This window comes from Python bivittatus, unplaced genomic scaffold (assembly GCF_059951505.1).
Source record: "Python bivittatus isolate LINGU-HERP-01145 unplaced genomic scaffold, Pbiv_v1 ctg000570_np1212, whole genome shotgun sequence".
Taxonomy (NCBI): Eukaryota; Metazoa; Chordata; class Lepidosauria; order Squamata; family Pythonidae; genus Python; species Python bivittatus.
Window position 1 is genome coordinate 6,684,787 of NW_028277097.1, and position 12,187 is coordinate 6,696,973.

General features: G+C 40.6%; 1 protein-coding gene and 1 non-coding gene across 2 annotated transcripts; both read left to right on the top strand.

Annotated features, from left to right (window-relative positions):
- Window positions 1-5,846: 5,846 nt before the first annotated feature.
- RPL37 (ribosomal protein L37) lies at window positions 5,847-10,584 on the top strand. The gene is made up of 4 exons (XM_007437221.4): window positions 5,847-5,996; window positions 8,642-8,777; window positions 9,636-9,720; window positions 10,460-10,584. Exons 1-4 carry the CDS (start codon window positions 5,994-5,996, stop codon window positions 10,527-10,529), a joined length of 294 nt encoding a protein of 97 aa, XP_007437283.1. The 5' UTR covers window positions 5,847-5,993; the 3' UTR covers window positions 10,530-10,584.
- LOC112541750 (small nucleolar RNA SNORD72) lies at window positions 10,300-10,378 on the top strand. The gene has a single exon (XR_003085708.1). It is a non-coding gene; the product is annotated as a small nucleolar RNA SNORD72 (small nucleolar RNA).
- Window positions 10,585-12,187: the final 1,603 nt, after the last annotated feature.

Genomic DNA, 12,187 nt, shown 5'->3' on the forward strand with positions numbered 1-12,187 from the left:
AAATTAGCTAAAAAAATAATACTATATAAAAAGATTATATACAATTCAAGATGTGGGGGGGGGGCAGAATCAATTACCCCACCAGCCAATTCCAACAATGCAAGCCCCCATCAGGCCCCCAGGCCATCTGGCATAGCCAAGATTTCACACTCTTCCGAAAGGCCATGAGAGTGGGGGCGGACTGCATCTCAGGTGGTAAGTTGTTCCACAGAGTGGGGGCCACAGCAGAAAAGGCCCTCTTCCTAGACCCCACCAGCCAAAATTCCTTGACTGGTGGGGTCCACAACATGCCCCTTCTGCTAGACTGAGTGGGGCAGGCTGATATATCAGGGGCGAGATGGCTCCTCAGATAACCTGGTCCTGTGCCATGAAGGGCTTTAAAGGTATTAACCAACACCTTGAATTGGACCTGGAAGCAAACTGGTAACCAATGCAGCTCGCGTAACAGAGGTGTTATATATGCCCCCTGGGGGCGTTCAAAACTGTCCTCACTGCTGCATTTTGTGCCAGCTGTAGCTTCCAGATACTCTTCAAGGGCAGCCCCATGTAGAGTGCATTGCAGTAATCCAACCGGGAGGTGACCAGGGCATGAGTGACTGTGTGGAGAGCCTCCTGATCCAGGAAGGGGCGTAACTGACACACAACACGAAGTTGCGCAAAGGTCCTCCTAGCCACGACTGCCACCTGCTCTTCAAACAGGATTCATATGTCTAGGAGGACCTCCAGATTATGCACCAGGTCTGTCTGGGGTAGTACAACCCCATAAAGAACCAAGGATGATAAGCTCCTAGATCTTGAGGCTCTCCATACCCACAGCCACTCCGTCTTACCAGGGTTCAGTTGAAGCCTGTTGTTCCCCATCCAGGCCCCCACAGCCTCCAGGCACCACAAAAGGGTAGCCACAGCATCACTGCGCGACCACCTTTTCTACAACCTTTCCTAAAAAGGGAAGGTGGGAAACTGAATGAAAGTTGCCCAGAAGGGTGGGATCTAGCAATGGTTTCTTGAGGAGGGGGCAGACCAGGGCCTCCTTAAAAGGTGTTGGGAACACTCCCTCCTGCAAGGATGAATTGACCACCGCCAGTACCCACCCCAGTGTCACCTCCCTGGTGGCTTTAACCAACCAGGAGGGACTAGGATCTAAAGTACAGGTAGCTGTACTAACAGCCCCAGGGACCCTGTCCACTTCCTCATATTCACCCACATCTTCAGTAGAGTAAACTTGTTCCAAAATTGGCGTATGTTAAACATGTATATTTTACAATCTTATTACAAAGATTAATATTCTGATAATTACAATAAACTGCAGATATAATAAACATCTTCCTCTTACTAAAGAAAGTTCTGTGGGCAGAATGTCTCTACAGAAGGGCTGTTTTGTGTTGCAAAAGGAAAGTTGTTCCTCCACTAAGAAAAGAAATTGGGGAACAATCTGGGAGTAGATTGCGGGCCTCCCATTTTCCAAACTTACCTTTGAAACAGAGGAAAGACTTTATCAGCCCTAGACACAAGAACCTACTCACTAGGCAGAAAAATTTGGCTGTGCATGTAAAGATGTAACAGATGCATTTGCCCAATATTCTAACTTGTTTAGTCTTACAAGGTATTCTTAGTTAGACGGGTTGATTAACAAGTTGTGCAAAGCTAATATGTTTAGTTAGTTTATAGCTGAATGTACTGAATGAATTCAGAAAATGGATTAATTCAGTAAGCTGGTTATGGATATTATGTGAGTTGGTATACTGTGTCCTAGTTGTCATGAACATGCTGTGTTTTGGGAGTGATGGTCTGTGTCATGAATGTCCACAGAGTGGGAAAGCTGGGACAAATGACAACATCTTCTGGATTTTAGAAAGGCTGTCAAGAGTGGGCTGTTTCCCTGACTGGTTGATGGTGTTACTGCTGTCTGGATCACCATTTTATTCTTTTATTTTATTGTTTCATGGTTGTTTGGAGCAGGTATTGTGGTTTTGCCTTCTTTTTATTAGGCTTTGTTGCTTTTTCTTTTCCTAAGCTGCCCGTAGTCACCTTGGTTGAGTTGGGCAGCCATATAAATGTTTTAAATAAATAAGATAAATAAAATAAATAAAATCACGCGGATCATGATGCCATCACACAAATGATGCAGAAATAATGTCATTTGTGTCAGTGGCATCATGATGCAAACCTAAATTACACATTTCACATCATTTACACAATGACATCGTCATAGTTGAAAGAGATTTCAACCTGTCCCACCCGATCACATAGAGAGGGCATGCTCCGGACCCCCTCAGCAAAAGAACTCCGACTAGTAGGGTCCAGAAGGCGGGCCTTCTCTGCTGTAGCCACCGCCCTTTGGAACATCTTGCCCCCAGAGGTGAGACAGGCCCCCTCACTCTTGGCCTTTTGGAGGGACTTGAAGACCTGGCTCTGCCATCTGGCCTGGGGCGAGGAGGGGGATTATCAGATATGGGGTTGGCTAGCCCCCAGGGGCCTGGTGTTGCTTCCATTGGCCTCCTGGATTTTTCCTCTTCCTTTTATTCTGTGTAAATGTGTTTTTTAAAATAAATTTTAACTGTATATTTATTTATTGTTTTAATATGTTGTAAGCCACCCAGAGTCCCCTATTGGGGGGAGATGGGCGGGGATAAGTTTAATAAATAAATAAATATGCTGGGGTCTGTGGGCATTGGCTGCTGAATCCTGATGTACAGGATGTAAACACAAGGAAAAACAGTTTCTAAGTATGCACAAACAAGGTTACAACTGTGATTGATGATTATGTGCCATCAAGTTGGTGTCCACTCTAAACAACTACTTCGATCAGTTATTTCCAGGAAGATCTGTTCTTAAACCTCATTGAGGTTTTCCAAAGGTATCCTTTGCTGCTGTAATTGAGTCCATCCACTTTGCTGCTGGTCATCTTCTTGGCCTTCTTCAATACCAAAGTTCAAAAGCATCAATATTCTTTCTATCAATGCTTCTTTAAAAAAAGAAGGTTTACAAATAGAGAACCACTATATTTGTGTTAAAAAAAAAAAAAGGAAATGTATTTTGCTAGAATCTTCTAATGCAACCTTTCCCAATCTGGTAGCTTCCAGGTCTGTTGGCTACCATTTCCATCATCCTACTGTATAAATGTCTTAAGCATTTTAGTAAAAAAATAACTACTGTAATACATTTTAACATTGTTTAAATGACCAACAAATAAGTAAAGCAGATGATCTTAAGATACATATTTAAAATCCACAGAAACATAAGTGCTTATTTCTTGGATACCTTGGAAACATTTATTTTTTGGACATCCTGGAAAGCTAAGCAACATCAGCCCTGGTTAATATTTGGATGGGAGACCAGTAGGAAAATCCCAGGGCTGTGGACTAGAGTTGAAAGTTGAAAAAAAAATCCCAGAAAGCAGCAATGGCCAACCATTTCCATAGCGTTGCCATTAAAACTTCATGCATCCTTGAAGTTATTAGGAATCAAGCTCAACTCAAAGGAGACTTGATGTAAATCAATTTATGAAAGAAATATTACAAAGATATATTCCATTTCATTATCTTTTTCCCCACATTAATTTCCCCTACTGACTTTATTGAAATCACAGTAATTAAAACCACTAATTTCTACTATCATAGAAATCCTAGTGTAGATACAAGCACCATGTATTTACAAGATTGTAAATACACTGACCTCTGGCGGTCATTATAGGAGAACAGTGTTAGTTTACAGAGCAGTTTTAATAAGGTAAGGTATAATTATCCATGCAACCTGTATCTGCTTAACTAACTTGCCTTCCCATCCCTTCCCCCGTGCTTCATCCCAACTGAAATCCTGCATCAGTCAAGCCACTTTGTGAATGCCTTTTAATATATTTATTAGTTAGAAAAGGCGCTACCAGATTCCTTCTGATTTTTTGACCTCTAGTGGCAATCTGTATTTGTGTTTACCGCATTAAGTAATTCATAAAACAATAAGTAATTATTGTTAAGTATTAAGTAATTCATAAAACAAAATATACAACTGCTCAGATATTCCAGTCGGTTTTCATTGTCCCAAACTCACATCAGAACAGAAAACTTAATGCTGTGTTAACCGCGTAAAGCCTGGTAAATTGTGTTTTACTTGACAGTGAACAAATTACTATGGTAAATAATTAAACCTAATGACAAAGATATGAAACATGACCAATATACCAGATTGTTAAAACTGATTACTGTACTGTAATCCTTTGGGTTATTTCATTTTCCCACAGCCATTTAAAGATCTTCCAAAGTAATTATTTTTACATTACCTTTGATACAACCTACATTTGAAAATAATTAATTTGAAAATAAAAACACTTTTTTTCAGTATCAGGAAGCTAACCCAGAGGCATATAATGAGCTGGAACATGAAAGGTAAAGACGTACAGCTAAAACACAACCTTTTCTCTTAGGACCACTGATGCAGTAGTGATTCCAGATGTAGCTGGATTTCACCCCTATGAAATGCAACCCTAAGCCAGACTATTTGCTTTCATCATGGGGTTCTTAACATTTTGTTCATTTACACAGATAAATATCCAACCATTGGTCTTCAAGGACAATAACATGCCTTCTCAATTCTGCTTTCAAGCTAGGAGTTGTTTGATGTCACTGATAGCATCTTGTTCTCTAAGCAAACTCATTCCCTTCAGCTTTCATTTGTTTCTAATTTGCCTGAAATAAGATTTTATCAAAGTCAAAGCTATGTTTTATTCCATCAACTATTTTTTTGTCAATTGTAGCTTCCCATTGACTTAATGGGAGTTATTTTATAGAACTGACTACAGAAACTGTGGGTCCTACTTCCCTCAGAAGAGACCTATATTGGAAGAGAACCTTCTTTCTTAAGGACTGCCCAGCCCAAAGACCCATCAGAAGGCATCTTGAAGTTATCCCTTGAAAAATAGCACCCGGACAGCTGACCACCAGTCTCTCCATTAGGGTAAAATGCACTATATTTATCTGTAAAACTAGAGCTATCATCATCTTTATTACGGTCACAGACCAGAATTACAAATAAAAATACACTAAAATACATGAAATACATTAAAAATACGTTAAATGAAGCGAACAGAACATGATAATATATTTACAGATTGGTGGGATCATCAGTGGGCAGTCAAAATCTGCCTAATTTTGCAGACAGTATAACAAAATTTAGCTACCTTCAGGGAAACTAAATCATTCTGATCAGAGAGCAACAACTGGGCGTAAAAAAGATCAGATTCCCTGGATATTTTATCAAATGAGGAGTTATTAAATGGGTTCGTGAATCCTTATAGAAAAATACAGTATAACAGGACATGTGCTGTAGTTACAATAGCCCCTTGTCCACAGGGGCAATTAGAGCTATTATTTTAAAATTTCCATCTATAAATGTTCAGTCCTTTTCCTCTTTTTCTTCGTTCCTGAGTTTCTTATCTCTGTCCTGTTTGTTCGTGTTTTATGTGGTTTTGTTCTTCAAATGTTTTTAACCATTTGTAAACCACCCAGAGTCAAAGGAAGTCAGGCGACATATACATTTAATAAATTATAAATTAAATTAAATTAGCCCATGGTTTGCGGGAGGACATTATCTCTGGTTCCGTTAGTTTCTGGAGTTTCATCCGTTCACAATAGGCTTTCTAGCTGTATTTGCACGATACTCCAAGTTGCAAAACAGGCAACCTACATTTCAGCCTAGCCAGTTGTACGAACCACCCACATCTATAATCCATTGCCCAGCGCGAAATGGGTGGGGCCAACCACGTTCCAACGAACCACGTGTCACACGTCATTCCTCTGAGCCCCGCCCTGCGTAGAAGGCGCCACGGACGTCATTTCCCAGCCGGCCCAAGCCCGGTCTCTGGTGTTCTCCCCTTTTCCTTCCGCCTTGGCCTCGGCGGAGCTCTTCGATTGTTGCGCGCCCCTTACCGGAAGCGGGTGGAGGAGATTGCGGAAGTCGGGGCGGGGTTAGTTCTTTCTCGTTCTGGCGGCTGAAAGAAAATGGTGAGTTGGTGGAGGGCTGAGGGAAGATCGGTTTCCATCCAGCGCTTTTGGAGGCCTTTGTACCCGGGTCGCAGGAGAGGAAACTTGCCTAGAGTTTATCAGACCTAAACTAAATACCTAAAGGGTATTTTCCCAACACGCTCCTGGTTTCGTATAGTGGTCGACAACGGAAGACTTTAGTCCCAAGTCTAGGCCCAATTGCATTTTTCATCCAGGAGAACAGTGCCTTTTCAGGGGCTTGTTGGGCATCCATGGGACGGGCCAGGCAGTCTCGCTTTGAGGGGAGGGAATAACGTACGTTGTTTTCTACGCGGTTGGGTCAAGTTCTCCCTCTCTACTTCGTTATATTGGAACCTCTCGTAGTTGCCCCAGAATGAACCTCGAAACGTGGTTCTGCAATTTACTGAGCAGAGCATAGTTGGAAAGACGCAGCGCGTGGGGTAATTGAGGCTTTAGTCACGTGTCTTATTCAGAGGCGTCTGCTTGGGCTCTGGGGACTAGATAGGTTGCAGTCAGATAATTCAGGGATCGTTTTAGTTCTAAAGGAAAGGAATAATAAATGAAGGCCATGCAGAGACTTGTAGCTTTTCCTCACCCTACGTGTGTACTTTATTTCTACTACTGTTTAGCCCGTGCAGTTAAATACTTTCTTCTATGGTGCATGGTTTGTGCTGGATCTGTTCAGATCCTAGTTCTCCCAATATGTGATCTGAATGTTTTGGGATACATTGTCCATCAGCCCTGGTCAGCATGGGGTATTGTAAAGCATTCTAAATGTGAAACAGCCTCCTACTGCATCCTATGTAATCTCTAACAATTTACTAGGACCTATGCTGTGGGCTCTGCATTACTTAAGTGCATAGGTGTAGTATCTTAGTGAATGTTTGTGTTTAAAAGTGCTTTATAGTTGATCCCATGTTGGCTCAGAGTAATTTTAATTTCAGTGTCTTGCTTCACCCCTGTGGTTAAGTTAAATTTAATTTGTTCTTACTTTATATGATGATTGAAACTATGCACTGCAGTTAGTAACCCATGTTTTCATGTGTCAGGTGGGGTTGCAATAAAGTCATGCTGTGACTTTTAAGTCAGCATGCATAGGATTATCTCTCTACTGTTAAATTCAGTTTATTGAACTATGAGTTACCTTTATAGCAACACAGCCATACCAGCTAAAAGGCAAACTAACAAAATACAAAACCTGGGTTAAGTGAGGGTCTTCATTTTACTTTCACAATTGTTGGATTTGAGGACAATAATGGGTATCATCTTACCTTAGCCAGATAAGAAACATTCTGCTTCTGATACAGAAGGCAATAAATAGCCATAATGATTGGTAGCAATTGACAACTAATTCTCCATTAATTTGTTTACAACCCCTTATAAAGGCCACTTATTTATTTATAAAATTTATAGGACTACCCATCTTAAAATACATAGCTGTGTGGTGAGCAGCTGGCTTACAAGAAAAACAATATTTAAAAAGATGTGACCAAAACTAAAAATAATCCAGTAAAAAGAAAAGAAAAGCACCACATAACAGACTCCAAAACAGGCACATGAATACATTTAAGCTCCTGGCCCTAATGCCTTGGGGAAAAGCTAGGTCTTAACAGCCTTGTGCAAGGCCAAGAGAGTCCTGCAAGATGATGCTGTTTAATAAAGGGGACATATGAATCTTGGGCCAGTAAATTTCATGGGTTTCTTGTATTCTGTTTTTTTAAAAATCGTGTTCTGTCCTAAGCCTGCCATAATTTAAGTATCTGGATGATTCTGGTTTCCAGTACTGTGGGGTGAAAAAATTCTCTGCTATCTTATACTTCTGATTCATGTCTCTCAGCATCCTTTTTTTTTTTTTTTTTTTTAACTAAAAGGCCAAAGTATTTCCTCAATGCTCTTGATAATTTTCACCACTGTGCTTTTGTTTGGAGATTAGATTGTTAAATTTGTATCCCACCTTTTCTCGCTACCAGAAGGTAATGTATATAACACTGTTTCTAATTTTCCCTCCACAACTCCATGAGGTAGATTGTGTTGAGAAGGAATGACTGACCTAAAGTTGCCCAGTGAACTTCTGTGTTTGAAGGTGAACTTGAATTTGGGTCCTGGTCACAACAACCATTATACCCACACTATGGGTGTACATGTATATACACTTAACATGAAACTTAAACAATTATTGGCATTTTTTACAAGAAAATGATGGCACCTGAGAAGAATATAGGAATAAAATGAAAGTTCCTGTAAAGCCCCTGAAGCCTTAATTTATTATGTGAAGTTGAGAGACATGAAAAATTTCTAAGCAATTGTGTTGTACCTTTAAAATAAATATACAAAAGGTTTTTATATAAAGAGAAAACATTTCAGTAATCCTTGATATGGTATTAGTTTTGTTTTTTCCTCCGAGGAGTTAAAGCTTCCACAGAACTTCGGAAAAGAGTGAATATTTTGCAGTCAACATTCTTTTAATTATTGAGTTGGACTAACTTGATACAAAACATTTTCTCCCCTGTAAAACACATGTTAGCTACTAATGCTTCATCACAGCATCTTAAGAATCATCCAGTTCTTATAATCCGACTAATCCAACAGGTATGACTTATGGTAATACTATCATTTGTATAAATTAATTTCCATGTCTCTTTCAGACAAAAGGAACGTCATCTTTTGGCAAGCGCCGCAATAAGACACACACTTTGTGTCGGCGATGTGGATCCAAAGCCTACCATCTCCAGAAATCCACCTGTGGAAAATGTGGATATCCTGCTAAACGCAAGAGAAAGTGTAAGAATGTTATTTTCCAAAGTACAGGAGTAACTTTAGTATTTACAGCATGGAACATCCATGCGTTTTTATTGGCAACAATGGAGAATTGTTCTGCTATTGATTTCTTCCAGAAAGCTAGCCTATGTCCCTGGGATTTCCTGATGCCTATCCATCGTACTAATCAGGTCCCATACGGGTAGTCCTTGACTTGTGACCATTTGTTCAGCAACCATTTGAAGTTACAACAGTGCTGAACAAAGGGACTTATGACTGGCATCTGAAGTTATGGCTGTTGCAGCGCCCCCACAGTCACATGATCAAAATTTGGGTGCTTGGCAGCCTGCCCGCACTTAGGACCGCATGGGCACTTCAACTTCCCCCACCCACCTATCTTCCCCCCCCATCTCAGCCCTTTTGGCCTCTGCACAGCTGCATTCCTCAGCAGTGGTGGCAGCACTGCGGTGAATTAGAGTCCTGAGGCCTTCAGCAGTCTCAAGCAACCCCACCCCCCCAATTCCCAGAGCAGCTGGCACTGCTCCTGAGGAGTGCTGCCTCAGGCCCCACACCATGGCCAGCCACCCCAGCACCAGAGCACAAAGCCTCAGCATGGAGCTTGAGGCTGCACTCCTTATCAGCAGTGCTGGTTGCACTAGGACTTAAATAGTGGCCTGGGGGTGGCGGTGGCCGGCTGAGACTGCTGAAGGCCCCAGGCCTCTAATTCAGTCCTCTCTCTCTCTCTCTGTTCTGTATCTCACTGGGTGATCATAGGCCTTTGATTGTCTTTCAGCTTCAGCATTTTTGTGGGAATAAAATAGGGCAGTGGAATTATGTAACTGGAACTCCATAGAGTAAAATGTACCACCACTTTTTTTCTAGATAACTGGAGTGCTAAGGCCAAAAGGCGCAATACTACTGGGACAGGCCGTATGAGGCATCTAAAAAAGGTCTACCGAAGATTCAGGTAAGATCTCTTTGAATTTATCTTGGCTGAAACCCAGAAGTAACCAGATGTTTGGCTAGAACAGTGCAGTCAAACTTCTGAATCACAATATATTTGTTTCATGCATATCCCTACAAATGATGGTGAAGCTCCTGTAATAACAAACAGGTAATTAACACAAACCATCTGGGTTTTGTCATTATTCCTTGCAAAGGCTTAGTTGAATAAATAAAATCAAGTCTCAGTTGAGTTGAGCTTGATTCCTGATGACTTCACAGACCCATCTATGTAATTTTCCGGTCAATAGTACAAAAGTAGTTTTCTATTGCCTTCTTCTAGGCTACTGTTTTGTCTTTCATGATGGTCTGCCATCCAAGAACTAATAAGGTTCCACTTTGGATTGCCAGTCCATACAAGGTTAAGGCATGTACCTTTGGAGTAAATTTGAAATGGTCGCCCAAGTCATAGAAAACTGCCCATTATTTTAAAACACACTAACCTTGTGCTTAAGTGTAATTAGAATAATTCATCCAAATGATTTGGGAGTCACAACTTCAGCTTACTTTGACGTGCGAATGAGGTTGTTATATGGATTTTAACAGCTTATCTGTGATGTTCCTATAAAAAATGTCTGAACATCTGATTTCTTAAGTGATTAATTTTGTAACTGAGATAAGCTGATTTTTCAAAAAGAAAAAAAAATCAAATAAATGGAAATGCTTAAATGCAAAAAGTCCTGTTTCTTCTTTGCCTTATACAGGAATGGATTCCGTGAAGGAACAGCGCCAAAGCCCAAGAGAGCTGCTGTTGTGGCTTCCAGCTCATCTTAAGGACTGTTGATTTAAGGAGTGTTGATTTAAAATAAATGACGACTCTACAAAGACAGGTTGTCATCTTTATACAGTGTTCAGTTTGTCCAAATTTGTTGATGTATCTTGATCCTTATTAATCTGAAATTTCATTGTAAAATACAGTGGGTTTTTTTTCAAATACTGTACACAAAGCACGTTTCTTAAATCTAGCAAAAAATACAGATCTGTTTTAATGTTTCAGTGGAGTGTTCATAACTAGGTCTATATATCCATGTACATTATATGGCCATTTGAGCTATAATCAGAATCTTGAACTGGTCAAACCTGCTCGTATAGCAATGATGGTGGTGGGAGACTCATGCCTGTTGGTCATTGTGCTATGACTTACGTTTTTCAGTATTTGCAAGCAGACTACAATTTCTATAGTACAATCTTAAGCTAGAGCAGAGTTTCTCAATGTTGGCAATTTGAAGATGTGTGGACTTCAACTCCCAGAATTCCCTAGCCAGGAAATCCATGTATCTTCAAGTTGGCAAGGTTGAGAAACACTCAGCAGTATTCCTCAAACACTGTTCCGGTATGGTGGTATACAAAGTGAAAAGCTGGCCTACCAAAATCCAAAGCGTGAATTTCCAGCATTCTGTATGTGGGACTAAAGGATTAGACATTAGAAAACATGTCTAAATTTCTTGAAACTAATGACACTGGAACACTTTTTAATGTTTTTTTTTTTAACTTATTGAAATTTAACAAAAATAATGGTACAATAGCACTGATACAATTATTTATACAAACACACACACACACACACACACAAAATGAACAAAAATGGAGCATGTCACTTTATGGTGCTAAGCAGGCTAATAGTTGGGTAAGGAGGCCATCGGGAGTTCCCCAGGCTGTAGGTCAAACTAGGAAGTATAAAAATACAGTGGTACCTCGGTTCACGAACTTAATCCATTCCAAGATTCTGGTCGCAAACCGAATCAAATTTCCCCATAAGGTTCAATGTAAATAAGGTTAATCCGTTCTGACCCCTATGAACATGGTCACCAACCAAATCAAATTTCCCCATAAGATTAAGTGTAAATAAGGTTAATCTGTTCTGAACCATATGTATTTTTTTTTTTACCACAAAAATATGAAACAAAGTACAGTACAGTACAGTATGAAGAGAGAGAACACTAACCTTGCTTGAGGCGACACCAAAAAGCTTCACAGCAAGTGTCTGTCTGTGACCGCGATCTCACCTAGAGGAAGCCACGACCACGTGTCAGAGCAGGGAAGATGGCCGCGGGTCGTGTTTGTCACCCGATGCGGAGTTCGCGAACAGAAGCAAAATGTTGCGAACGGTGCTATTCATGAACTGAATTGTTCGTGAACAGAAGCGTTCGTGAACCGAGGCATTACGTATTGCAGAGGGTGGTAGTGGGAAGCCAAGAAAACTCCAGGGTAATATCCATCTACTGGCCAGGAGTTGAGCTTGAATTGAAAATGATCTTACTCTATTCCTCCGCCTACTCAGGAGCCTTCCCTCGACAGGGCCTGAAAAGGAAAGCATATCCACTAGAAGTAGTGGCTTAGCCAGAGCCAGGTTAGCTTTAATAGCTGGAAGTTTCTCATAAGTACGTACATACATAAATAATAAATCCACCCATCCATTCCAATAAGTCCAG

What these genes read in the sequence shown, in the direction of transcription:
- RPL37 (XM_007437221.4), top strand. An exon ending in TGCTAAACGCAAGAGAAAGT is followed by an intron (nt 8,778 to 9,635) that starts GTAAGAATGTTA and finishes CTTTTTTTCTAG; the next exon opens with ATAACTGGAGTGCTAAGGCC. An exon ending in AAGGTCTACCGAAGATTCAG is followed by an intron (nt 9,721 to 10,459) that starts GTAAGATCTCTT and finishes TGCCTTATACAG; the next exon opens with GAATGGATTCCGTGAAGGAA.